The 27,928-nt window shown below is 34.9% G+C and overlaps 2 protein-coding genes and 1 non-coding gene across 5 annotated transcripts; all 3 read left to right on the top strand.

The window, feature by feature from the left end:
• Window positions 1–2,803: 2,803 nt before the first annotated feature.
• Window positions 2,804–10,845, top strand: LOC137733767 (probable sulfate transporter 4.2). Of its 2 annotated transcripts, none has more exons than XM_068472949.1 (17): window positions 2,804–3,254; window positions 4,242–4,290; window positions 4,404–4,605; window positions 4,956–5,124; window positions 6,033–6,098; window positions 6,179–6,286; window positions 6,891–6,998; window positions 7,097–7,162; window positions 7,424–7,484; window positions 7,563–7,690; window positions 7,889–7,930; window positions 8,264–8,380; window positions 8,796–8,847; window positions 9,443–9,581; window positions 9,712–9,800; window positions 10,141–10,217; window positions 10,320–10,845. In XM_068472949.1, the coding sequence occupies exons 1-17, from the start codon at window positions 2,952–2,954 to the stop codon at window positions 10,617–10,619; spliced, it is 2,076 nt and encodes a 691-aa protein (XP_068329050.1). In that variant the 5' UTR covers window positions 2,804–2,951; the 3' UTR covers window positions 10,620–10,845. The 2 variants fall into 2 exon arrangements, with proteins under 2 accessions (XP_068329050.1, XP_068329049.1); XM_068472948.1 differs by having other exon boundaries at window positions 3,115–3,254; window positions 4,400–4,605.
• Window positions 10,846–11,281: 436 nt separating this feature from the next.
• Window positions 11,282–11,433, top strand: LOC137735777 (U12 minor spliceosomal RNA). Its single transcript, XR_011068687.1, has one exon. It is a non-coding gene; the product is annotated as a U12 minor spliceosomal RNA (small nuclear RNA).
• Window positions 11,434–25,083: 13,650 nt separating this feature from the next.
• LOC137735403 (uncharacterized) lies at window positions 25,084–26,675 on the top strand. Of its 2 annotated transcripts, XR_011068644.1 has the most exons (4): window positions 25,084–25,338; window positions 25,464–25,569; window positions 26,162–26,467; window positions 26,563–26,675. XR_011068644.1 is itself a non-coding variant. In XM_068474829.1 (3 exons), the coding sequence occupies exons 1-3, from the start codon at window positions 25,303–25,305 to the stop codon at window positions 26,302–26,304; spliced, it is 285 nt and encodes a 94-aa protein (XP_068330930.1). In that variant the 5' UTR covers window positions 25,084–25,302; the 3' UTR covers window positions 26,305–26,521. The 2 variants fall into 2 exon arrangements, 1 of the variants encoding a protein (XP_068330930.1); XM_068474829.1 differs by lacking the exon at window positions 26,563–26,675 and having other exon boundaries at window positions 26,162–26,521.
• The last annotated feature ends 1,253 nt before the right edge of the window (window positions 26,676–27,928 follow it).

Raw genomic sequence — 27,928 nt, 5'->3', positions numbered from 1 at the left:
GTGAATCCAAGAACATGAAAAAAATGTTTACAAAGTAAATGGTTTATTAAGAGGATTCGGCCAACAATGCCATCTATGTCAAAATTCTGTTCATTCAACGGTGTTCGGTGGAGCAAATTAATCTCATATATTGATTACTAAAATGGTACTCCTCAACATCATTGGTAGGGGCACGAACATGTGCATAACCATTAATCTATTCCATCGAGACAGAAGTAGATTCTGTAGGGTTAAAGTTTAAAAATATTATCCCTTATTCTTAAAGTTTTAGGTCTTAGGTGCTAAGGATCATGCTTTGTGCATAATGCCACATCTTGGCAGGCCCTGATTCTACCATATGTTGTGAAAACAAACTAAAAAATTAGATTATGAGAGAGACATAACCGAATTGGGTTCGATAAGCTCCAGTTGAAGCTGGAAGGGTCTATTCGGTAAGTCTCTACCGAAGCAGGGCATCACCATTCGGTAGGCTTTGACCGAACAAGGTTAAATCATTCGGTAGACTCCAGTCGAACTGAGTTTATATCGTTCGGTGGACTCTGGCTGAAGTTGTGTCTATAGCTTTCTCTCACATTTGTGGTAGTAATTATATCTGAGAATTTAGTAAACTTCTGCTTTCTACATTACTGCTTCAGAGGCGAGTTAGAAACATGGAAGGACGAGAAAAGTATTCTCCAGTCAAAATTTGATCGGATTTATAAACTTCAGAATCGTACTCATTCATGGACGTAATCATGGTGTGGTTTCAGGCAGTGTTTTTCATGATTAGACAGTTCGTATAAGTGAGCCAAAGAGCCATGGAATCCTCGTTCGGGAGGTATTTCCATTTGTAATGTTTCGGGCATAAGTCTTCGAATAAAAATCATGACGGAGGCTGCTCTTCCTTTCCATTGTTGGCTTTAATGTTTTCTCAGCTTCTTGATCGTCTAGTAGAGATTCACGTCTTGTACCCAACATGAAGTGGTTTTTACTAGAAACATCCAAATCAGGGAAAATCAAACTTGTGACGGTTCGACAATCCACTAATTGGAAGGAACAAGATTGTGATTGGTGGTATGGGAATGAATCATCCATAAGCATCAAAGTTAGAATATTCGAGTTCTAAGACATAGTTTTCATGAAAAATGTTGAGTTTTCATGGGTATATTGTTTTAAGAAAACTTCAGGTTTCAAAGGCACTAAATTCGAAACTACAGGTTCAATTTAGTTTATGAACATTTAGTTCATAAAAGAGAGGTTCATGCAAGAACACATAATGCAATATGTTGATTTAAGTGTAGTGGATTTGAGTTGCTTTAGGAACTCAAGTGTGAGCGCTTCGGGACTACGAAAGTGAGTTAACTGTTCAAGGAAGAGAAATAAAATATTGAATCATTAATGTCCAAAAGTAGGCTTCATGCCAATAATTTTGGATGTCATGTCAGATTAATAGACTGTTGGTCACTTTCAATTAATTCAATAGATCGAGACCATTCGGGATCGATCGTAGAAACAAAAATAATAACATTTAAGTTAAAATTATTAAAAATGCTAAATAATAGCATTGGGTCGAAAAACCCATAGCCCAAAAAATTGGGCTGGGTGTTGTGTAGGGTCGGTTGCAGTATGCAGCCCATTAGGTGGCTTTAGGCCACGTGCCGTAGGTAAGGGAGTGCTGCTGGCTTTAGGCCGAAAAAGGGGGGCATAGGTCAGGCCTAACAATAACTGGCCGTGGGTTGGGTCCGGGGCAAAAGAAGCCCAGCCTATTGGGCTGGCTTGGTGACACGTGAGCTGGGAGGGTCAAGCCCAGCAAGCCAATGGCTTGCGTCATTTAGGCCAAGGTGAGGCAAGGGCCCAACAAATAGGTCAGGCCGTGTTGGACTCAGGGGTTTGGACCGAGGGCTGCAGGCCCTAGGGTTAATCAACCCAGATTTTTTTCGACATCCTAGGGTTTTAAAAAAACCTAGAATTGCTTATAATTTATTTTATATGCTTTGACTCACAATTCCAAATAGCAAATATAATTGCGTAACGCATGAAACATATATATATATATTGATAAATATATGGAATATATATATATATATATCGGAAGGTAAATATAAATGTAGGGGTTCATGCATCATGATGAATGTTTTCATGCTTCATGGTCGTTTCAAATATCTTACTTTATTTTAAGCGTACCTGATTGGCAGAAAACGACAAAAGCCTTTGGATTTGTAAAAGATCATTTTCAGAAAGTCGGAATTGCATCTCTAATGCGTTGTATCACGTCCAACACAGAAAAATTAAATTGAATCAATAACATGTATATCAATTCAATAAAATAATTAATTAATCATGAAAAGGATGATTAAAACATAATACTCCCCTAATTGAAGAACATACTATCTTTAGCGCAGCGTCAAGAGCGTGCCGATAACGTGTTGTAGGCATAATTTACTAAACAATTATGGAGGCCATAGAGAGAGGTGCGGCAATAGTAGAGAGAAGAGATAGATGTGTAATTGTGGGTGTGTTCTATCCCACCCCATTGTGCCTTTATATATATTAGTAGGGAAGGTTAATTCCTTATCTTTTTAGGATTACAACTCTTAATCGGTAATCAATTCCTAATAGGAATATAAGAGATATTCCTAGATACATGTCATTCCTAATAGGTAATCAATTATTAATATGATTTACACAATTACATTTATAATTTAATAATACTACATCTGTTTTTAATTTTTTTTTAATTACTTGTATTTTCTAAAGCGGCGGCCGATTGAAAGTAAAGATCGCGTGTATAAATAAAAGTCATTTAACCCCACAAAATAACGATTAATAAATCTCCCGTTTTTGTTAAATACCATGTTAATCACACTAAGTGGACCACTAATTCCCATCACGTCATCATTTTCTCTCGGCCACCGAGCGCCGCGCATGCACAAAACCGCGGAATAAATAACTCACATGCGCCGGTGGTGCGCATGGAGATAACCTACGCATCTCCAAGCTACACGGACTTCGCCGCCGGATCCTCCATGCCGACCTCCGCCCGACCCGTTCGAATCATCCCGCTCCAGCACCCCGACACGACTTCGTCGAGCTCCTCGTCGTCGCCGTGGGCGGCGCTGTCGAAATGGAAATCGAAGGTCCAGAGCATGACCTGGGTCGAATGGCTGGCGCTCTTCTTGCCTTGCTCCCGCTGGATTCGGACCTACAAATGGCGCGAGTATTTGCAGGTCGATCTCATGTCCGGCATCACCGTCGGCGTCATGCTCGTTCCTCAGGTAACAATTTTTAATTTTCGTTCTCTGTTTGGTTGCCGAGAAAATGAAAGAAAAGGAAAAGAAAATTCGAAGCGTTTGCTGCTCTCCTCAATTCGGCCAATTCGTTCCTTTATATTCTTTTATAATTTTTTGTTTTTGTTTTAAACCGAAATGGAAGTTCCTGTTTCTTAAGCTGATAATTCAAGGCCTGTTCGTCGCCTGAATATTTAATTTTCTCAGCAACCAAACAGAAAATGCTCATTTTTTTGTGGTTTCTAATCTTCTGTCGTTAATTAATTATTAAGAGGATAAACAAACCGATTTTAACGCTGATTTTTTGAAACACAAAGTAACTAATTAAGCTGGAATCAGGTTGAATTCGAAATTGTCATCACCGCTATTTTATCGTAATCTGATTTCTAAACAAATGGAAAATCTTGAGATCTAAGACATAAATTCATACAATTTTCCTTCATTTTCTGGGAAGCCAAACACGAAAGCTCTCTCCAATCACATTCTTGTTTTTCATTTCGTCTGTATATGTAATCACTATTTATGATTAGACGGATTTGTAATTCTCTTTAGCAATTAGTTGTAATAAATCGGTCCCGTGTGCAAATTGTCCACTACTATTCTTTGCCGTGTGATTTTGTAGTTATTATGATTTGACTTTCTTGGCGGCTAGGCAATTAAAGACATGGTGATTAGACAGAAATATGATACTGTTTTATGGCATTATAATTAATTAATTTAGGAGCAATTTTTCGTTTAAAGAAACGATATAATATTGGTTCATATTGTGTTATGAACATATTGGTTGTACGGTTGTAAATCTTAGATGCATCTGTTAAAATTTTAAATCAAAATTATGTTATGTTATACTGAATGCGGCATGTTTTAGATATTGCTAATTCGTGATTGCAGTGAGACCGGTTTGAGATTAAATATTTCATCCACATACTGAATGAGGTATGTTTCTTCTGTTGACCGTTTGTTGTGGAATTCCAGGCAATGTCTTATGCAAAATTGGCTGGACTTGAACCGATATACGGACTCTGTAAGTTCCAAACTGCTAGTGAATAGGGTGACCACTCTACAAAACTCTCTTGTTGATTTATCTACTAATTTATCTGCATGTTTTGATTCTGATTGTTTGATTTTGCAAGGAAGACTCTGGTTTTATACCTTTATTTGTGTATGCCATATTTGGCTCATCTCGTCAGCTAGCCGTTGGTCCAGTAGCATTGGTTTCTCTCCTGGTCTCTAATGTCTTAACTAGCATTGTTGATTCATCTGATGCATTATACACAGAACTGGCTATATTACTGGCATTTATGGTAGGGGTCATGGAATGCATTTTGGGGCTCTTGAGGTACGTCTGCTTTTCCCCTCTTTAAGTGCATGCTCATGGATACAGCATGTACATGTACTTATGCCATCAGAAATTAGATGCCTTGTGTTTTGAGCTCTAAAAAAGTGAAAGCCGAAAACTTGTTGATCATGTTGTTGGTGCTTTATCTGTCATGCTACTACAATTTAGCTTTACCTTGTACAAGTCATAGAGTTATCAAAAATGAATTTCATAGTCTATGGTGGGATCCTTTTTGTCCCGAGAAAAACGACTTTGGAGTGTGAAAAGTTTTATAAGCTATACGATATTGTTAGTTGCTACCTTGATGTTGTATTTTGATTTCATTTACATTAGATTCTTTGCTCGTCCAGGCTTGGATGGATTATCCGCTTCATCAGCCACTCTGTCATTTCTGGCTTTACAACTGCTTCAGCCATTGTGATTGCCTTATCTCAAGCAAAATACTTTTTGGGATATGATATAGAACGAAGTAGCAAGATTGTGCCGTTGATAAAGAGTATTATAGCTGGAGCTGATGGGGTATGCTTTGCTTGCATGCCCAAGTGGTATAACCTTCATATCATATTTGGGTTTGAGTTTGAATTTCTCATGCAGTATTACAATTATTTGTTAATTTATCTTTTACAACCAACTGTTGCTGTCAATATTATTTTTCTTAAATAATGATCTATAATCTTTTGCGAATATGATAAATTATATAATTTTGCTTCTGCACTTTAGCAGAACATTAAATATTGTCATCTTGTCGGATGTATCTCCCCATGATCAACAATAAGAATGCTATGCAACTAATGCATGTCATGCATCATGTTTCATCTGTCATTTGAAGTACTAATAGTCTGATACGATTACCTTGTGAAGTGATTCATGATACTCTCTCTCTCTCTCTCTAGTGGGAATTAGGTGACAACTTCTGTTTTTCGTATAGAGATTACCACATGCTATAATGTTTTATGCCTTGGTATGCCTGAACTGAGACTAGTCCAGGCGCCCTCTACATTGGATATACAAGAGTCAAGCATCAGATGTATAGTCTCTGAGCAAATCGACCATATTCTAGGTTTTGAAAATGGAGTGTCAGATGTTAGGACATGAAAGTGAAACCAATAAGTAGGAAACTGGAAGAAATGCTGTTGGATCCCTTATAGATTATTTTGTACACTATGCTTGATGATTTTTTGGCACCATTGCTTTGCCAGTAACAATCTGCACAGCAACCATGCTTTTAACTTCCATTATGCCCTTTAATAACTGATTATTCCATACCTAAGAATTCACTTAACCTTATTTACATATATGTGCCCCATCCTTCTTCTAATACTTGAACCAGATATGCATTTATTTGCTTCATCTACTGTTAACTGTGACTAGCTTTCTGTTTTTCTTATCAATTCTTTGCTAACTACAGCAGGTTTTTTGTTTTGTAGTTTTCGTGGCCCCCTTTTGTAATGGGATCCGTCATTCTTGCAATTCTTTTGACCATGAAGCACTTGGTATGAGCTTATTGTATTCACTTAGTCGGATATATTTCTTAGCATAGTTTTGATTTTAACTTTCTAATTTAACCATTCAGGGAAAAACAAGGAAGTACTTGCGATTCTTGAGAGCTGCAGGCCCCCTCACAGCTGTCCTTTCGGGCACAATTTTTGTGAAAATATTTAATCCATCTTCCATATCTTTGGTGAGAGTGATGTAAATTAGACTCATTTTGATTGGAAATTATTTAATCTAACAATGTAGGGATTGCAATACTAGTTTCTGGATGTTCTGTTTAAATTTGCTTTACTAAGAAATTTTAGATCACATGTTCTGTTTTTGTCTTCATTCTATCAACCAGAAATCGGCAGTTATGCACTTGTACTAAAATCCTAGGCTTTGAAAACTCATGAATCTCATCCAAAAAATTTAGAAAAAAATAGTTCAACTAGATAATTACTCGCTTTGTTAAAATAGCTGCTGTAGAGTTTTTCAGAGTATGTATTCAGGATGACAAGCACCTGTTTTCGTATGCCATTTGCTTGAATAATGGGATGGTTAAGGTAAGCATGTGGACTTGCCAGTTGGAATTCAGGCGATACTGAAGATGAGAGTTTCCTGAATAGTTGCAATCTAATCTGGTGCCGGTTTTAAAATTGAATAGTCATTAATGTCAAGGCAAAAAACAATTATTTTTTTTCCTGTTATCATCGGAATGTTTCTTTTGTAATAGCAGGATTCTACATCCCTTTACCATAGTTGTTACCTTTTACCATAGTTGTTAACAAAGGTTCTTGGCTGTTGTTTAGGTAGGAGATATACCTCAGGGTCTTCCAAGCTTTTCTATTCCTAAAGCTTTTGGATATGCTACATCTTTGATTCCCACTGCGCTTCTTATTACTGGTGTAGCTATTTTGGTAAGAGGAGCTCCATGGAACCTCTTACTTGTAGCTTTGCTTTCTCCCTTTAATTGATTATAACTATCAGTTCTGTGGTAATATATTTTGAACTCTAGGAATCTGTGGGCATTGCAAAAGCATTAGCTGCAAAAAATGGGTACGAGTTGGATTCGAATCAAGAGGTATGTTTTTGGAAAATTTGGAAGTGCACAAGCACATAACCTTACCTCTTGCTCATGTATAAAAACAAAATATAGGTTTAAGCACTTTTGGTTAAAGCTCAAATGTTGACTGCATGCTTGTCTATTTTTCTACATCAGTATTGCTTGTTGACACATGATTTGGTGATGTGTGCTGATATTTGTGAGAAAACTGAACTGCTGACTACTGTTACTCAGACAAGAACGCTTATACTAATGAATCTTCTTTTTGTTTCTAAACAGTTGTTTGGTCTTGGTGTGGCCAATATTTTTGGTTCATTTTTTTCTGCATACCCCACAACAGGTGAGATTCCTCTATGAGCCGCAGGCAGGGTTTGTGTTTAAATATTTATATTTTTTATCTTACTTCGGCTTTGTGCAGGTTCCTTTTCTAGGTCAGCTGTGAATCATGAAAGTGGAGCAAAAACTGGCTTATCTGGACTTGTTATGGGAATCGTAATGGCTTGTGCTCTCCTATTCATGACTCCACTGTTTGAATATATACCTCAGGTTTACTTCCATGTTATCGCATTTGTCTTTTTCATTTAGGAATGTAATCTTATGCAGCTCATGATTGGTGGCTTTTGTGGTATTTTTGCTATTATTTCAAATTGTGTGCCTTTTAAATTTATGATCTTTATTCTATCTTTCCATTTGAGTGTATACTTTCTATGTTCTAACTATGGGATTTATTTTCTCTTAACTCAGTGTGCTCTGGCGGCTATTGTGATTTCTGCTGTGATAGGCCTGGTGGGTAATTCTATAATTCGTTTGGTTGCTGTAGAAGATATCTATTAGCTTTTATGCAGTCAAAGTTCTAATGATCATATCCTTAAAATATGTATCTGTATTACCTGAAATCTGAGTTAATGCATATTCATGGAAAAGAAAAGTTTCATTCTGGCTAGTGGATATCAAAGAAAATGACATTATAGCTATCATTGACATGTGCATGTACTATATGGGGACGAAGTGGATTTCTGGATTCTGCTCTGTGACTGTGCTGTGTGCTCTGATATTTCGTGATAATTGAACTGATTACTACCATTACTTAGACAACAACTCTTTTCTATTGAAATTCAGGTGGACTATGATGAGGCTATATTTCTATGGGGTGTAGATAAGAAAGATTTTCTTCTTTGGACCATTACAGCCACTACAACATTGTTCCTTGGCATTGAGATTGGCGTCCTTATTGGGGTGAGTACTTGAAGCAATGTTAGTTTTGGGAGACCTTGTTCGAACTTTATACCCTAAGGAATCCGCGTTTTTATGCAAGAAAGGCTAATTAGGGCATAAGAACTATCATGTATTGTGTTAAATACAACTTTTTTCATGATAAGAATCCAATGTTGCCTCAGTAGCTCAATTTCAGAAGACAGTTAATTTTATACATCCATGCAAGACAAGTTTTCAAGTTTAGTTTGCGTTAACTTGACATGTATAGCTTTGTCGTGTTCTTTTTAGCTCAATGTGGCAATAGATTACCATGCAAAATTCATACAGATCATTAAAGTTCTAGAAGATCTCTCTCTCTCTCTCTCTCTCTCTCTCTCTCTCTCTCTGTGTTTCCTTTGTCAAATCATATAGGCTTAATGTGCTTGCATGATTGCAGGTTGGTGTTTCGCTTGCATTTGTCATCCATGAATCAGCAAACCCGCATATTGGTAACTGCAATTTCAATTTATGATAAAAATTCTGTGCACATAAGTAGATGCAGCTTGTTCATAGTTCTTGAATTATTTATTAATTGGTTCATATTTCAACTTTCAATGATTCTAGTTATGAAGCCCAGCTGTTGTCTTATTCTTTTCTATTGTATTCATCATCATCGTCATCTTTGATTGCCTTTTTGAATATCATCGTCATCCCTGATTACCTTTTTGAATATCATCGTCATCTCTGATTACCTTACTGAATATCATCATCATCTCTGTTAAAAGTCTGAATTTTTTATTCCTTGCCCAACGGAAATGACATTGTTATTGTCTGGATTTTCTTTGGCCTCTTGGAGCCTAAAGAAGATGCCAAGTTTTCCTTGCTAGTTGCATCTAATGATAATGAAACCCTTGGCCATTCCATTAGCACTGGCAAAATAAGATTTTTTTTCTCCATGTAACTTTTTTGGGGTTTGCTGGTAAAAGCTAAAAGCAAAAATTCTTATGTTTGTAGTTCTATTTGGATTTTGGAATGAAGATGCATTTCTTCAGTAAAAGCTAAAAGCCAATACAGAAGTTGCTTATAATTTCCTTTATGTTGCAGCTGTCTTGGGGCGTCTTCCAGGCACCACCGTATATAGAAATATTCAACAGTATCCAGAAGCATATACATACAATGGAATTGTGATTGTACGAATTGACGCACCTATTTATTTTGCAAACATTAGTTACATAAAAGACAGGTACAGTATCAGGTTGTGCCATTTTGATATTCTATGAATTTAACTGTTTATTTACCTAGGGAGTCTCTACAGTTGAGTTAGTTTTCCCCAGTTAAGAAGTCATTTTCAAGTAAATTTAATTGCCTGTCAGGTTACGGGAATATGAAGTTGAGGTTGACAGGTCTACCAGTCGCGGACCAGAAGTTGAAAGAATTTATTTTGTGATCATAGAGATGGCACGTAAGTGTTGCTAATCTTGTGCTTTTTTCTTTAGAATTTGTTCTTCTCATGGGTTATGAAGAAGCATTTAATGACTAGATATTGATTCACATGGATGTTACATTTCCCAGCATAATCTTAAGTTGATACTCTTCAATTATTTGTATGTTGTCGGTTAAGATCATTTAAATCAGTGATTCATATATGGAAATATTTCAGGAAGTCATCCATCGTTGTTTATAGCACTCAAAAACTTACATGGACTTCTCTCTTTTATATCATGCCTGCTGAGGTTGTTCATAACGTTGATCTAAATAAGGTTCCAGTGATTTTCTAAAGTGTGTCATTATCATCGTTGCAGCTGTAACATATATAGACTCCAGTGCTGTCCAAGCTTTGAAAGACTTGCATCAGGAGTACAAGTTACGTGATATCCAGGTGAGTGTCGTTTGGAGTTTTTTTCTGGTCATTATATAAACTGTTAAAAAATCTGGAGATTGTTATTAACATCATGTTGAAAACCACCGGCGTGTGGTACAGATAGCCATTTCCAATCTGAATGGAGAAGTTCTGAAGACCTTATCAAGCGCAGGTGTAGTAGACCTGATTGGTAAGGAGTGGTACTTTGTGAGAGTGCACGATGCAGTTCAAGTATGCCTTCAGCGCGTCCAGAGCTTAAAGGAGACACCTAAAGCAGCAGACCCTTCGTCTGAAGAGAGACTGAGTTCCTTCCAGAGATTGCTTAGGCAACGGGCAGAGGATTCATCGGTATCCGAACTGGAGTCTGGCACCCAGATTAATCCTCAGTTGGAGCCGCTTTTGTCGCGAAAATCTTCTTGATATTGATGGCATGTAATATATGAGGCCTAAATTTTTGCTAGGCAGCTTTGTATTCAATCACATCTATCCCATTCTTTCAGCTGTTCAGGGCCTTTGATTATTTCACGTAATTAGGCTTTTTGTTGTTGTAAAATGTAACACATGAGCTTCCTTGTCAAAAGAAAAAAAACCGAAAATTGTAAGTAATGTAGTTCGAATAAATGTAGAGAAACAAATTTCTACACCATGTTCGATGTTGTGGACGCGTTAATTCTTCAATCCATCGATGTAACTTCACCCGTACGTGCTCTTCTGATTTGTGTTTCGTAATGCAAGAATCAATTTGGTTCAGCAGTTCTATAAATCATGGAGTTTGAATTGGCTTACGACAACACTATTTTGTTCGCTTGATCATGCATGTCACTCGTGTGTGTACATTCTTGTGTCATGTGATGAGAGATGCAGACACACGGGTTTAACTAGTGAGAAGCAAATTGCGAGGAACACAAACCGAAGAATCCAGAAGGCAAACCGCCCAGAACACAATCTCTAAAACTTTAAAATTAGTTTTGGAAGCTTACAGGGACATTTCTTCTCTAAACTATCTATCCCACATCGGCCGTCGACAGAAACTAGTTCCAAGCGGGGCTCTATAAATATAGGGTGGGTGGCGCTTAGGAAACTTGCCTTAAACTAATGAGTAAGGAAAACAAAGCGAGCGGTGAGAGCCGCTCGCCGCGCAAAGCATTGACATGCGCATGAATTTATGGAGGGGTTATAGGCTGGCCGAGTGTTGACGCTGTTACTTTGCAGAACTCACTCGTGCGGGCCTCCCTATTACCCTCACCAAACCTAGTCTGCATAAATATTATAATTACTAGAATCTCCCAAAAATTGTTTTAATTACTAAAATCACCTCAACAAATGTTTTAATTACTAAAGTCACCTCAACAATAGTTTAATGTCAGTTCTCATGTTTATATTATAAACATTATGACAAACATTAAGGGGTAGAGTTCATGGAAAGTCATTTTTGAGAGCATTTCTCGTATGTATATATGCTTTAAATCTTTGTATGCTCTTAAATCCTTTCCCACGAAGCCTTTCCAGATGTTTATCAAATCCAAATCATTAATATTTTATTTCCTTTTGGTCCAAATGTCTTGCAACAGCCAAAGCTTTCAACCCCACATCTTGAGTAGTGAGTAGCTTCTCTTAAAGTTCATGGGATTCTGTCAGCCATGTTATTGGAGTCGGTGATACTGGTAGCTAACCCTACTTAAACATAAAACTCACGTGGATGGAAATTCAGATGGCAGAAAAATCATGTGCCGTTAGAGATCAAAGATGGAACATCCAATCATGCATCCTGCTAAACTGCAGAGTGATTTTGTTTCGTCATCAGAAGTCTGCTGAGTTATTATTTGTTATTTGAGACGAAACTTAGAGAGGCAACTGACTTGATCGATGGGCAGGTGAGCTCTCAAGTGAAGAATGCGTCCACATTTGACAAGAAGAGTGAATCTTGGAGCAATCTACTACGTACGTACTTGGCAATGTTGAAAACTGATAGCCATGCATGCTCCTTGTGAACTAGCTTTCGCCCTCTGTGATTAGAGCATGCAGTAAAGGAATTATGGTCCTTCTCTTTTGGTCCTAGCTAAAACTAGTACCTTGGTCCTGCCCTTTTGAACGGTGAAAAATGATTTCACCATACTTCTTTACTTTCTCGTACGCCTTTGTTTCTCTGTCTTTTTGATAATTAAAGAAGAATCGAAAGACAGAAAATAGCATGTGTTTGTAGTCTGTACTGAAGAAACACCATTGATGCACAAAATCAATGAAGACTTTGGAACAACGTAAAGTGTCAAGTTTGTGACCTTCGCTCGGTTACTCCGGTCACTAGTGAGGATAATATGTAAAGAGATAGAGATAGGGAAGCAAACACAAGATGTACGTGGTTCACCCTAAGTTTGGCTACGTCCACGGAGTAGAGGAGTTCTCGTTAATAGTGAAGGTTTACACAAATACATAGGTTCAAGCATAATCATCATTAGTGGGTACTAATGACTAGTTTAAGTACAATAATGACATTAGTAATTAACTATAGGAGAATAGTCTTCTTTTATAGTTGAGGAGAGTCTCTAGCTTTTGTTCGTGGTCGATGTGGGACTCTATGAACTTTATTCTGACATTTGACATGTGTAGTGCTGTGATTGGCCTCACGGTTGGAGGGAAACTCTTGTGCTTTGGCAATGGTGCCTCAGCATGAGCCCCTCAGTGGATCCTTGAATGTATGAAATTGACCAGTGCTTGGTAATTTCGAGATTGATCGAGTATGGTACAAACACAATACTTGTGAATGCTACTGAATGCTTTGAGTCATCTGCTCCGTATATTTTGAATGCTACCGAATGCTTTGAGTCTTCTACACCATTAAATTGAGAAAGATCAACCAACCATAAGTCAACATTCTAAGATGTTGGTTGGTCACTCCTTCCCCGCAAGTTAAGCAAGACTAATTTTAAACATACGATGTCAACTTTTAATCAGATTATTCAGTCATGCGTTGCATGTCATGTGACAAGAACTGTCTTCAATGGCGTAGCCACATCAAAAGTTACGGTGAGCTGTAATCTGGGGAAAGTTTGTGGTAATATGTCTATGTATTTTACTGCATAGTCTATTAAAATAGACGACGACCAAAAAAAAAAAAAAAAAAAAAAAAACCAGCAAGAAGAATTATTTTTTAATGAAACTAGCCTATCGAGTATTTACCACAACTAGAAATATAAAAATTATCACGAAAATTGTGATACCATTTTGTTCAAGATTATTCTGCTTTGATTCAGTAGGCTTTATATTAGTTTCAATCAATTTTTTTTTTTTTAAGATTGCCTTTACATCTATTTTCATTGTTTTGCTTTGTGCTAGTTGTGTGATTGTAATTGAGATGTCAAGTTTTTTATCTTCTTCTTGTGTTTGCATCTAAATATATGTAAATTTGATGATTCATTGTAATTTTTGTGGTATGCAAATGCGAAGCTTATTTAGTTCATACCAATCAAATTTTAAGTATACAAATACCGAAGTTAAAACTTAAATTTTTACCTATAATATGTATGTAGCAAAAAAAACATCATTTGATTTTAGAGTTATTTTTTTAGCTAGCCCACTCATAAAAATATTTCTAGCTCCGTCATTGACTGTCTTTTATAAATTTTTCTTAAAGAATATGAGACGAACATTGAAGATGTCTTGATTTTGAGATATACTTTGGGCGGTACTTTATTAGTTGTATAGCTAAGGTGGTTTCAGACAAAGATGCCCCTAGCTTGTTACGTACACAAATTTATCAGTTCTATGGTCCCTCCCTCTCATCATGTACGCAAAGAAGAAACCAACCATATTTAGAAAAGTCGTACAAATTTGGAATATGATTATGTGGTCATGTATAAATCTCTTACATTACTCTAACCTCCCTTTCCCTCTAGAATTCTCGAGTCTTAACAATCTCCATCGCTCCCACGTGGACTCATCCCCCCTATACCACTACTGTCCGCTGATCCTTTGCCCAATTTAACACGGAAATTAAGTGTGAAAAGTCGGAAAGGGATCATTTCCGGATTTATTCCTTCTAATCTATCAAATTAGAAGATTCGAATCGTTGAAATTTAATTCAATGATTACAAATAGAGGTTCACTTTAAAAATTATAATAATTTTAATCGTTGAATCAATTTTTAACAACATCAATTTTTTGATTTGATAGATTAGAAAAAAGAATCCGAAGAAAATTTCTTTCTGAAAAGTAGACCCTATTAGCTCATTTTCTGACGTGACATTGTTAATTATTAGGAATATATATGATGATGAAAAATTGTGGCACGTCGGTATTTTTGTTTTGTTTTGCACATCAATGTTTATATATTCTCCATCCTGATGTAGCAACTCTCCATACATAACTGAAACAGGTAATTAGAGAGAGAGGAGAGAGAGAGAGAGAGATGGAGATTCTTCTGCATCATACATACACATGGTAACTGAGATAATATATTTATAGAACCTTGAAATTCTTATATATTTTATTGTCAAACGATAGATTTTAATTAATCAAGTTTAATTGATAAATTCACATCCTCAATAAGAACATTAAAAAGAAAATTGGACCAGTACAATCCCAAATAAAAGTTTTCTCCTACAGATTGCATAAAAGTTGCAACAGCGTGTACTACTGGGTTAATTTCTCGATGAGAAAACACAAACTCTACATGTTCCATACCACTTGCAAGGTGCCATATATTGTGCTTGTGCAAAATACCTTCCAGTTGCCCACCAATAACCATTCTTCGATTAGTCATACGAAGCTCCTGAGCATCTGACTCGATAATTACCTTTGTAAATCCTTCTCTCCCGTAGCCCCTTGAAATTTTTATATTTTAATATATATATATATATATATATTGTTTAATTATTTAATTAAAACTTTTTAGCTAAAATAGTCCCTGAGATTTGCATAACACATTACTTTGGTCCATGAGATTGAAAATCAATAGAAATGATCCCTGAGATTGTCTATCATTCATTATTTTGGTCATTTCGTTAAAAACTCTGATGAGTGTCCTGGAGTTCTTGGCCGAAAGTTTGGGCAATTTTCAAAGCTTCGTAACTCAATCGTTTCTTAACCAAAATTCGACCCATAATATATCAAAATGAAGATAGGAAAGTGTAGAACAAAACTATACCTATTTGGAAGCCCAATGGTTGCCGGATATGATCGAAAAATAGCCTGAAAGGTGACTGGTCCGGGGAAAAACTGGAAAACTCGCCAGAAACTGGGTAAAATTTAAACATTTATAACTTCTTCAATACTTAACGAAATCGAGTGATTCAAAAATGAAAATCATACTTCTCAATGAGATGAAGAGAATAGTACCTTTCTTGACGAATAATTCATCGTGGTTTGGCCGGAAAACAACTAGAAAGTGGCTAACTCGAGACCAAGACAGCCACTTTCGAGCCATTTTCCGGCAAAACCACGAAGATTTAGCTGTTGAGAAAAGTACTATTCTCTTCATCTTGTCAAGAGTATGATTTTTGTTTTTGAATCACTCGATTTCGTTGAGTATTGAAGAAGTTATGAATGTTTAAAATTTACACAGTTTTCGGCGAGTTTTCCAGTTTTCCGGTGGACCAGTCACCTTTCAAGCTGTTTTCCCACCATCTCTGGCAACCATTGGGCTTCCAAATAGGTATAATCTTGTTCTACACTCAGGGCCGTCTCTGACATTTTGGGGGCCTTGTGCGAATTTAATAAAAAGGCCCTCCTTATTTAAAAAAAAATATTTTTTTGGACAATATATTCATACAAAGCCCAACAACCAATATTCAAAATTAATTGAAATTAGAATCTCACTCTTATTATTTTTAAACCAACAACAACCCAACTTTTATTATTTTTGTTTTAAAAAGAAAAGATAAATGAAGTAATAAATTTTGGCATATCGGGTGAAAAAAAATATAAACAATATGTCAAATTGCCAAGTCAGCCATCAAATTGAAATTTGATATTTTGAATTTGACGTCTCCATTGGAGATGTTCTAATCTCCAACATAAAATCATGATTTAGGGTTCATCTATGAAAAAATAGAGCATAACTGAAAGAGAGATGAAAATACGATTATATTGGTGGAAGAAAGTAATACACAAGTTTTTATTGCTAGAGAAAAGTAGAAAATTAATATATTAAATATAAGCTTCACTTAATCAATTGTAATATAGATTAAATCATATGATGATGATTTTTCTGTTCAGTTTAAAACTTTTTTATTAGAAATTTATACATATGTAATATATAGGAGGGTAGATTTTTTTGGGGCCCCTAAAAAATTCGAGGTCCTGTGCCACTGCACCTTTTGCACACCCCCCTCTGTCCAATACCATGCACGCAAGTGCGTTGCTCAATTATTAGTCACCATAAATATTCAAGTTCAACGATTTCTTTTTGCTGCAGTATGGAATGAATTAGAGAAAGAGAACAAGGAATTCTTCGAGGCTTATTACGCACAATCACAAAACAAACTAGATACAATGTCTAAGCAAGAGACGAGCCAACTGATAAAAAACATGATACCGGAATATTCCTCCGAACATTCTGGTGACGATAAACGTTCCGTCAAGCGGGATTTGGCGATTCACGATTGATGGTGGATATGTTATATGTGAAGAGAACATTTGTGTTACTAATTATTTAGGTGGAAATGGGCTAGGTCATGCTATTATACAACATATACTCTCATTTGTTCTGAGTTTTCAACTTGGATTGAAGAACTCTTTTGTATGGTTATTTTCTTCCATTTTGTCTGCTATAATATCTTCTTGATTCAGTGAAATGTTTTGATTATACAAAAAATGTTATAAACAAATCCCAGAGTCCAAACTACTACGTGTGCACTGCATCAGCCAGATTTTTTCAGTTCCCATTCATTTCGCACGTCCCTTTTTTCTTGTTATTAAAAGGGGAAGCAAAAAGAAATGGCAGACACAAAATCAAGAATAGCACATATATGATTACGACGACACCACAACGTAGATCACGCAATATCATTTGAAGAAGTGATTTTCACATCTCTTATCGCTTCATGCACATCTTTATTTATTTACGCCGTTAAATTGATAAATAAAAAATAAATCAACAGACATAACTAAATGGAAATGTATAGAAAAAGAAAAGAAGCATGAGTATAAAAGTCATTTTCCTATTATATTTGCTTTATTTATATCAATTACGACCGATGATTAACATGAACAAGCCAAACAAATTAAAAACAATGACAATTTATACGACATTTGTCCACACCACAAGCTTCAAAGTAATACTGTAGTTACTATGTTAAAGTTATTCTCGGTTAAAGGGGTAGATAGGAAGAAATCAAAAGCTCAGATGAGTTAAGACTGCCACTCCCACTAGTGTGTCCCTACTCATTAAAATGCGTACACATGAATCCCGGATGGAGATACACATGGAGATATGGTTCTTTGAATCTTTGAGATGGGTGAAAGGTGTGACTCTGAAATTTGTTCTAGTCTTTTGAATTTTCTCCATTTGTAACTTTATAAGATTCGTAAAAAATTCTCCTAAATCTGCATTTTTGTTCCAAGTCCAACGGCCTAAAAAAAAAGAACTTTAACAAAAAAATTTCTGTACTGTTTACTTTAACGAAAAACCACAATTTTGTACTACAAAGTCAATCCTAGTACTATTCGTTTTATCCTTTATTTTATCCTTATCTTTAAAACTCAAAATTCGTTAAGTACTTTTAATTAGTTTTCGTTAAAATAAAAAAAAAACATACAAAAGGGCACAGTTCATGTAAAAAGTAGCCCGATCTTACAAGATCACAGCTGACACCTAAATTATTTAAGAGCATCTCCAAGAGATGCCATAAAACAATAAAAACTCTATTTTAAAGAGTCAAATTAAAAAAAAAAAAAATACATCTCCAAGACTCCTACAGACTTTGTAAAATATTCTCTATTATAACAAGATGAATAGTTACCTTTTAAATTTACAAGGCAAGGAGAAAATAAAAAGAGAAAAAGTTTTATTAGAAAATGAGTTGAGTTTAAAATGTTAATAATAGAATATTTAAAGTTTTTTTTAAAATAAAGAGAGTTGTTGGAGATGAAAAGTTAAACTGAAATATTTTTTTAACACTGTTTACTTACTAGTTTAATAAAAATTTAGAACTTCTCTTGTAGATACTCTAACTAATCCATTAAGTAGGATGCAATTTTTTTCGCAAATTTGTAACGGATTTTGGCATGCATAGTTTTATATCCATATTTTTGGTCTTGTCGTTGTCATGCAAGTGTTACCTATAACATGGGCTTACTAATTGGGCTCACGTGATTAGTATTGTAAACAAAAGGGCAGGGCTGACCTTTGTCGAGTGAGCGCTGGCGACTATTCAGGGCCAAAAAAATTGGAGGTACCAAAATTATTAGGGTGGTCTATTCATATATGTTTTCACAGGAGTATATGTCAAATCCCCTAGTGGGTCACCCATCATGAGATTGCTTTCGTCCGAACTTGCTTAACTTTGGAGTTCCGATGGAACCTGAAGCGAGTGAGCTCCCAAAAGGCCTTGTGTGAGTTTCCAGAAACAAAACCATGAGGGCGTGGTTGAGGCCCAAAGCGGATAATATTGTGCTACGGTAGAGTCGAGCACGGGATGTGGTGGGGGCCCAAGCCGGGATGTGACAATATAAATTTATAAAATTTGGTTAAATGACCAAGAAGTTTAACTAGAACTGGTGGTTTTTGCTCTTTAATTAAAATTAACAAGGAGATCCCAGGTTCAAAATGCTATGTGTGTTTATTTACTTTTCAATTTTTACAAATTTCTAGTCATAAAGTAAATTTATAAAATTTGGTCAAATGATCAATAAGTTTAACCATAAATGGTGATTTATGCTGTTTAAAATTAACCAAAAGGTATTGGGTTCAAAATGCTATTTGTTTTTTTACTTTCCAATTTTTATGAATTTCTTTTCATAAGAGTATAAATTTGTAAAATTTGGTTAAATGATCTAGAAGTTTAATTTGAAGTAGGTTTCTGTTGTTTAAAATTAATGAGAGATCTTGAAATGCTATATATGTCCATTTTTATTCTTTCCAATTTTTACGAATTTCTGTTTGTTTGTTAAGTTTTTTTTTTTAAAATTACTAGCTAGTAGCAATGCGGGTTGCGTTTTTTAGAAATTCATTCCAATTCAAGTCTAATCTTCAACAAAGAGTAATACGAGTATAAAATTTGCAAACCTAATGACGTGCCACCAATATGAAATAAGCACATTAATCAACACTTTAGTAATAATCCAATCATCAACAATCACATTCTAGGCGGACTTGGATTTAAGTAAATTTATTATATATTGTATAAATAAGTGTCTACCCATATTTAAAAAAAAATACATAATTATATTGAGATATATACATTGGAAAATAAAATAACATATAGATTAAAGTATTATAATATATTGAAAATATGGAGAACAAACATATAATGAGTGTTCATCCAAGTATTTAACAAGATTCTTATAATTTACTGAACAAAAATAAAAAATAAAATGAAAATTATTGATTTTCTGTTTAAATGGAAGTCACGACCTAGCGAGTTTAGGTGAAATAGATAGACGCCTAAGAAAGTTTAGGCGTCGTTTCTTGATTTTCAAACCCCTAATCATTGCCCAGACAAGCTAGGTAGCGTTAGGCAGGTTTCTACTGTGAATATACTTAAAAGTTTTCGATGTCTATTTATGGTCGAAAATATCCTAAAAACTTAAAAACGGTTTTTAACCTATTATACTAAACGTCATTTAAACGCCAAAATTCAATCTAGTAGCTAGCTACTGATTTATTGTACGATGGCAAGAAGATAAGGATAAATCCGTTGATCATATAGCTAGGGCTTAGAGTCTAGTGCTAGATACTGGATAGTTCATAGCCAGAAGTTTATGATCACAATGCACAATTCGTTGAATGGGAATACAGTGATAAGGCTGAAGGTAATAGTTATCGGATAATTGAGAGCGGGTAGGGCCCAGCCGATAAATAAATTGAGCCAACAGGATTCACTCCGAATCTTAAATATTCGTTTAGCGTACATGATGCAATTAATTTTTATCAAGTATGGTTAATGTTTAATTTTAAATAAAAATATTTAAAATAAGGGAATTTTAACGAAAAGCTCACGGTACTGTTTACTTTAACGAAAAACCACATTTTTACATTTAAAAGTTCATCGTAATACTATTCATTATACCCTTTATTTTGTTTTTGTCATTAAAACTCAAAGTTTTCAAACCCTTTTCATTAGTTTTTCTTTAAAATAATTTGTAACCACACGATTAACTGATCTTCAGAATTCTCACAAAAATGATCTGACGAGGATCCGAATTCTAAATTGAAGGCTTTCTTATGTGTTTTTATAAAAATAAAAAAAATAAAAATAGAGGAAAAACCCTTCGAAGTTCGAATCATGAATTTTTACTGCCTAGAAGCATCCAAATTTCGAGTTCAGTACTATTCTCACATAGATATGATGAATATTTGTCTCATATCTCGATCAGCAAGGAAGGAGGAACTTTCTGCGGCCCAATACGCAGTCTACAACATTATACTCTTAACTGTTTCAATTATTGGTGCTCTTACATGTGTATATATACACACACACTAGCTTTCATGCATGCACTTGCGATTATGCAGAAGATATTTTTTTGAATCACGACGTGCTAAGCGCAACTTACAAGTTTTAAATGTATTTGTATACGTAAATTGATAAAAGAAAAGTCAAATATTTGAAGTAAATGAATAATCTTAGAACATGCTAGAAGAAACCCCTCATAAACCAATTAAAGCAACTGAATTCACATAATAAAATCGTTCTTTATAGAATTTACATTAAGAATAGAGAAAATAATATTTAATAAACAATTGACTGAATCACATTATTATTAGCCTATTGTGAGGCTAAGCCCACCCCTTCCCCTTGGTGTAGATAATATCGTTTGTTTAAAAAAAAATCATTTGACAACTAATTTAATCACATTATTATCCACGTGCAGAAGACATTTCTTATAACTAGCATTTAATAAGCAATTGATTGAATTACATTATTGCTAGACCATTATGAGGCTAAGCCCACCCCCTCCATCTTAGTGTAGATAATATCGTTTGTTAAACAAAAAAAATCATTTGACAACTAATTTAATCACATTTTTATCTGCGTGCGAAAGAGCTTTTTATAACAAGCATTACACTTATCTTAAGATGTTTTGAACGTGTTTAAAAATGGAGAAAATAATATTTAATAAATAACTGATTGAATCACATTATTGCTAGCCCATTGTAAGGCTAAGCCCACCCCCTCCCCCTAAGTGTAGATAATATTGTTTGTTAAAAAAAAAAAAACAATCGTTCGACAACTAATTTAATCACATTATTATCCGCATGCGAATGACCTTTTTGAGAACCGGCATTACACACCTCTTAAGACTTTTTGAACGTGCTTAAAAATAGAGAATTGAATCACATTATTGCTAGCTTATTGTGAGGTACTAATTATAAAAATAATAAAAAAAAACAAAAAAAACACACACACACACGCAAATTAATTATTTAAAAAAAAATACCATTAAAAAGATGATAATACCCTGCCTTATTTGATGCATTATTTTGGAAAGCCTTTAAATTTTTTTGTTTTGGGATCATTTTTGTCCAATTATTTTTTGTTGAAGCTTGATGACACCAAAACACTATTTACCTTTTCTTCTCTCTTTATATATAAATATAATATAATATAATAATAGATAATAGATAGATACACATGCAAAAGAAATACGCATGGCTATTAAAAATTCATACATTGTGTCAATGGGAGCTGCAATATATATATACTGGATTTGAATCTTCTGCTGAGCCAATGAAGAGGATCTTCCTGACCAATTATTGTGGGCCGTTGAATTTTCATCTAACGGCTATAATTATTATAACTTTAAAGGGATTCCCCTATTTGTAGCCGTTAGATACAAATCCAACGGCCCACAATGGTTGGTCAGGAGGATCCTCTCTATTGGCTCAGGAGAAGATCCAAATCCATATATACTAGCCGATGAGCACACACTTTGTGTGTGTGAACAATTTCATTTTATTTTATTTTATTAAGAAGTGTGATTAGGTTTTAAAATTTTTAAAAAAGTATGAAAAAAATGATGATGAGACAATTTCTCTTAATATTACATAATTACTATTTTGTTCTCATTATGTAAATATTGTGTATCAAAAGTGAGGGTAAAATAGGAAAAATAGGGATATGATTGTCATTTTCTCAAAATATACAAAATTACTATTTTGCTCTAATTATGTAAGTATTGTATATCAAAAGTGAGGATAAAATAGAAAAAAGAAAAGAAAAAAAGATAAACAGTTGATAAGAAGCGTTCTCTTAATATATATATATATATATATATATATATAGTCATAGACTCATCTGATTTTATTTATATATTTGCAAAAAAAACAAAATGATATAGTGAACTAAAAGATGTGCATCGTCAAATTAGATAAACAAAACAGCCCCCGAAAGTTAAGATTCTATAACTGTTTTGGTGACCCCCATAAATTTTGTGCTCTTTCTCTGTAGATTAAGCAAGACAAGACAGTGAGCTGATCACCGCATGTTCATCATTATTTGCATTTAGCTTTCTAGTGCGGTTGCAAGGTAAATCCTTCGTCCGAAATTAAAATACCACTCACTAAATTAGAGGAACTACTAGACACACCTACATTTTCTATTTATCCGTCCACTTTTTTTTTTTTTTATTTTCACCCACTATTACAAATTAAAAAGTGAAAACATTATTTTTTCTCACTATTGTTCCCAAATGACCTTCATATTAAGAAGGAACGGAGCCATAAATTTTTTCTAGTGGGAGCAACCTTATTATAGTATGGTTATACGCAATATGATGTTACGGATGGTTTCCAATGATGATGTATCACAATTCCAATATTACAAAAATTTCAATATAATAGTGAAAAGTGGCAAAGTGATGAGAAAAATATAAGTACATGATAGGTGGAAGAGGGTTTTCTCGGTTTGAATGACAAAACAAGAGCACTATTGCTCGTATAATATTTGATATAAAGTATGAGTATAATGAATATATGTTGAATATTAGATACATATATTTTCGTCAAATATAACCCGTATATGTTATATAATTGTAGTTTGCAATTAAACAAACGAATTACTTGATTGGAGCATTTGCCCCAAGTGAGCCTTTCATTGGCTCCGTCCATGATATTAAGCACACAATCCAGTTTTGCCTCTCGTCGCCGTCTTCTATTTGCCCCCACTCTTTCAGTATTGCCTCTGCCTCTGCAAAACCTGTACTGAAGCACTCATGGATATCTCCATAGAACAATTGCTTGGTAGGCATATCAGCTCTTGGGATATTATACAGGAATCATACTGTGTTGATTTTAGGATTTAAGTACCTAAGTTACTCTCTAACTTTTTAGTGTCATTCTAAATTGATCTTAACCTTTTTAAACATTCCAAACACCTGTTGAAAATGTCACATTGTTAAGCCCCAATTCATTTTTTGTTAAATTAACTAGGGCTTAATTTGTCTCCAACATCAATAAAAGGTCATGGAAGTATGACCTTCACCAAGTACTGTACCACCATCCCCTTTAGGCCATCACCTCAAAACCCAATGCACAACCACAAACTTCATCCTACAACTTAAGCTATCAACATCGAGAAGAAGGTTCTGGAGGTTACTGAAATGGTATGGACTGCCATGATGTGGCCACCACCTTCACCGCCCACAAAAATGAACTGGAAGCATTACTAGCCGAAAATTGGGGAATGAGGAAATCAGCTTCTTGAAATTATATCTGAATTTTTAACCTTATTATTTGTTAGGAGATTTCCAAATCTTCATTTTTGTTTTCCATTTTATTTGTGAATTCTTTTTTCATCTTCATGTCTATTTTGAAGTTATGTTTATTATTATTTTACTGTCCAAGTAAGCAAATAAGTGAAATCCATTGTTGCCACATCCACATTTAATGAAAAAATTAACTGAGACTTAACGAATGTGACATTTTTAATAGGTTGAATACTTATTTGGAATGTTTTAATAAGTTGAGACCAATTTAAAATGAAACTAAAAGGTTGGGAGTTTCAGATACCAAATCATTAATTTTATAATGGTGCTACTGCTATATATCCAACAATCAGCGGATGCCATGTCTTGGTATGGGCAAAGTTTGTAGCATAGCAAGCAGAGAAAAATCATCATGAGAGCTGGACGCATATACAATTGTCAAAATCTCAGAGATAGAGAGTCCATTGATTTATTATTAATGTGTCAAGCAACAAATTGTTGACTTAAGCTGAATTAGTTACTAGTCAAGTAAGTGTGAAGTTCTATCACAAAAAAAACTTCAAAAAAGATTTTTATTGCGTTAGGTTTTAGATAGGGTGCTCTTCAACAACCACCACATTCACAAGGCAAACCAATTACCCTCATGCATATACATGATCTCTTGAAAGAATTTGAGAAATTTTCTTTTGTAGTTTAGGGGTGCCAAAGCCAAGCCAATGAAGGTCGATAGAGATGATTGCCATCTTCATCACTGATCTTTGCTAAAAAGTTGCTAATATGCCTTATGGTTTGTCTGTTTGGAAGAGATTTGACTAGGGTTGGGACCCATTGATCACGTGGAGGAGGGGCTGCCTAAATGCGACTTGGGACAAAATACTGCAGGACAGAGGGTTAGAAGACAAAGAAATGGTCATTTACAAATCTCCTCTAATCCTCTCTCCACCAATTATAATCTATCTCCCACGTGGGACGCCTCCATTCCCCAACCCACTACGGCTTTGTAGTCTGGCCCCTTTGCCCTTTTTATTTTTCTTAATAACAATGTTTTTTGCATCTCTCTCCCAATCATATGACTCTCAGTCTCTCAGCTCCCTGCGATCTCTAGCCTGCTAACTAAGCTTTGTATGTATATATATCTTACATAAACAAATCCCTCAGTCCCAATCATATTATACTCTCTCTTGTTTGTGTGGTTAAGTTGCAGATAGAGTTCGACCTAATTGAGATCATAGAAATAGAGATCATGGGAGATTCTTCATCAGCATCATACATACGCATGGTAACTTATTCAACTTCGAGTATAAATATATACATATATAAAAGCTACATGTGTTCATGTTATGTTTTGCTTAATTGGTTATGATATAGGAGATGATGGTTGTGCCCTAATTTGAAATACTGTAGGTGCAGCACCTGATAGAGAAGTGTTTGATCTACCACATGACCAAAGAGGAGTGCATGGAAGCTCTTTCTAAACACGCAAACATCCAACCTGTCATCACTTCTACTGGTTATAACTCTCTCTCTCTCTCTCTCTGCAATATAGTCATACTGTCATAACATGCATGCAAGCAAACGAACACCAAACCTGTGCACCACATAAGTTCTTGAGGCTGCGAGTAACCAAGGGATGCATGTTTGTAGGCTGATCATCATCCGTGAGTCAAAATTATTGTTCTGAAATTGACAAACACAAAAGCTAATGATTCTTCTAGTAAAACTGTGACATTAAGGCATCTGCACAACTTTGGCTTAAACATATTATACGGGCAGCTTTAAAATAAGATTAATCCGTCGGAGGCTTGCAATTACTCTAGTGGTTAAGAGTGTACTAATTAACCCCAGTATGTCAGAGATTATTAATCGAAATTCTCACCCTCTATATCTTTTGTTCAAAAATAAATTGAGCCAAATTCGAGTATGGTACCATGCATCTTCAACAGTCTCCCAAACGGTAAGTTGTATATATGTAGATAGCTAGCAGTGATTAAATATACGATCTTAACCTAGTTGGTAGATTGTTTGACGTAAATCTTAGTTATAGTACGGATCATAAAGTAGTGAAGATCATATTCATTGATATATGAATGATTGTGGTGCAGTTTGGAATGAACTGGAGAAAGTGAACAAGGAGTTCTTCGAGGCGTATGAAGAGTCTCAGAACAAAGGAGATCGAATGTCAGAGGAAGAGACAAGCCAATTGATCCAAAAGATGATATCGGATTCCAAAGATTCCGACGACTAGTTATTTACGCACTCATGCCATCGATTTGTCGATCGAAAGCGATCTCACCTTGGCGTCTGCTTTCTGGTTGGTAGCCTCAGATATGTGCAGCCAAACTACAATGGCCAATAAGATCGAATGATCGTCTTATTATCCGACCCCATGCACAGATACATATATTTATGTATGGTATTATTCTCTGTATGAAAATAAATAATAATAAAACCACGTTTAATTAGGGCTCGTTTTGATAACTATTTTTATTTTTATTTTTCTCAGATATAGAGAAAATGTAGATGGAAGAACATATAAATCAAGAATGAGGAATAAGCAGGGTCATCTCTGAGATTTCAGAGATCCTGTGCGAAATTTATAAAATGGCTCCTTAAGACCATCTCCAATGGTTGGGCTAAAAGCCAAATGTTTTAGCATGGAAAATTTAGCTTTTAGCCCAGAAACAGCTTTTCTACTCCAACCGTTCTAGCCTAAAATTTTAGCCCGGGATTATTAAAGAATGAACTTCGGCTATTTTTTTGTTAAATTAATTTTTTTTAAATAAATATGTAGACTATCATAAATTAATTTTATGAACATTTTAATCTAAAAAAATTTAAATTTCGATAAATATTGGGTGAAATCCACTCCGATTTCTGGGCTAAATTTTGGGGGAAATTTGGCTTTGGTTTAGCATTTAGCATTTAGCCCAAATTTTCCCCTTGGGTTGGAGTGGGTTTGGGGGAAAATTTTGAGGGGTAATTTGGCTTTTAGCCTACCATTGGAGTTGGTCTAAGACATTTAACAACATTGTTTTTTTTTTTGGCCCCCGCCCGCGGGGGGGGGGGGGGGTGTGGGGTTGGTGGTAGATCTTGTTGTGCAATCCTCATAATTGTTGGTGGCAAATCTCGTTGTGCAATCCTCAAAATTGTAAATTTGTCTTTTCTAAATATAAAAAAATTGAAGTGTCGATAACAACTTTTTTTTTTAAATTTTATTATATAATAATGCTATATATCAAGTAAAGCTTTAAAGTTAGAGTTTTTGAAGTTTTTTTTTCCTTCTTGTTTGGCTGTTTAAGGTTGAACTGCTTTTTATTATTTAGTGAACGTTATATTTATAGCTCTTTTTACTTATTATTTGATGACATTTGTAAACTTATAATTAGTGAGTCTTAAAATTTGTTTTGTTTTAAATTATTATTTATTTAGCATCAATACAATTTCCTACTTTTTCAGGAAATTGAAAGTTGTCTGGGCCGTTTTACTCTCTTTCAAATAGTAGATTTTTCAACCTTTTTTACTCGTGCTAGTGCCCCTAGAAATTCTTGGATTTCTTGCAATATGAGATTTAATGATATAACTCTTATATTCCTCATTTTTATATTGATAGGGATCCCATTCATTCTTAGATTCCCGTCACTACAGATTGATTGTCCCTACACCTTTCAAAATAAGTGTGGTAGAAGGAAGGAGGGAGAAAATGAACCTGGAATTAATGTGGATTTCTTCCGCATCTTTACTTTCAATCTTTTTCGTCCTTATTCATCCTTCATTTCTTTCTTGTATTCTTTATGAGTGGTGTTATCCACACACTCATTTTTTACTCTTCACACACCTCTCTCAATTCTGACCGTTGAATTGAATGAATA

The sequence above is a fragment of the Pyrus communis genome, chromosome 5, assembly GCF_963583255.1.
Source record: "Pyrus communis chromosome 5, drPyrComm1.1, whole genome shotgun sequence".
Classification (NCBI taxonomy): domain Eukaryota; kingdom Viridiplantae; phylum Streptophyta; class Magnoliopsida; order Rosales; family Rosaceae; genus Pyrus; species Pyrus communis.
The sequence above is the reverse complement of the archived record's forward strand: the minus strand, read 5'-3'. Positions and strand labels throughout refer to the sequence as shown.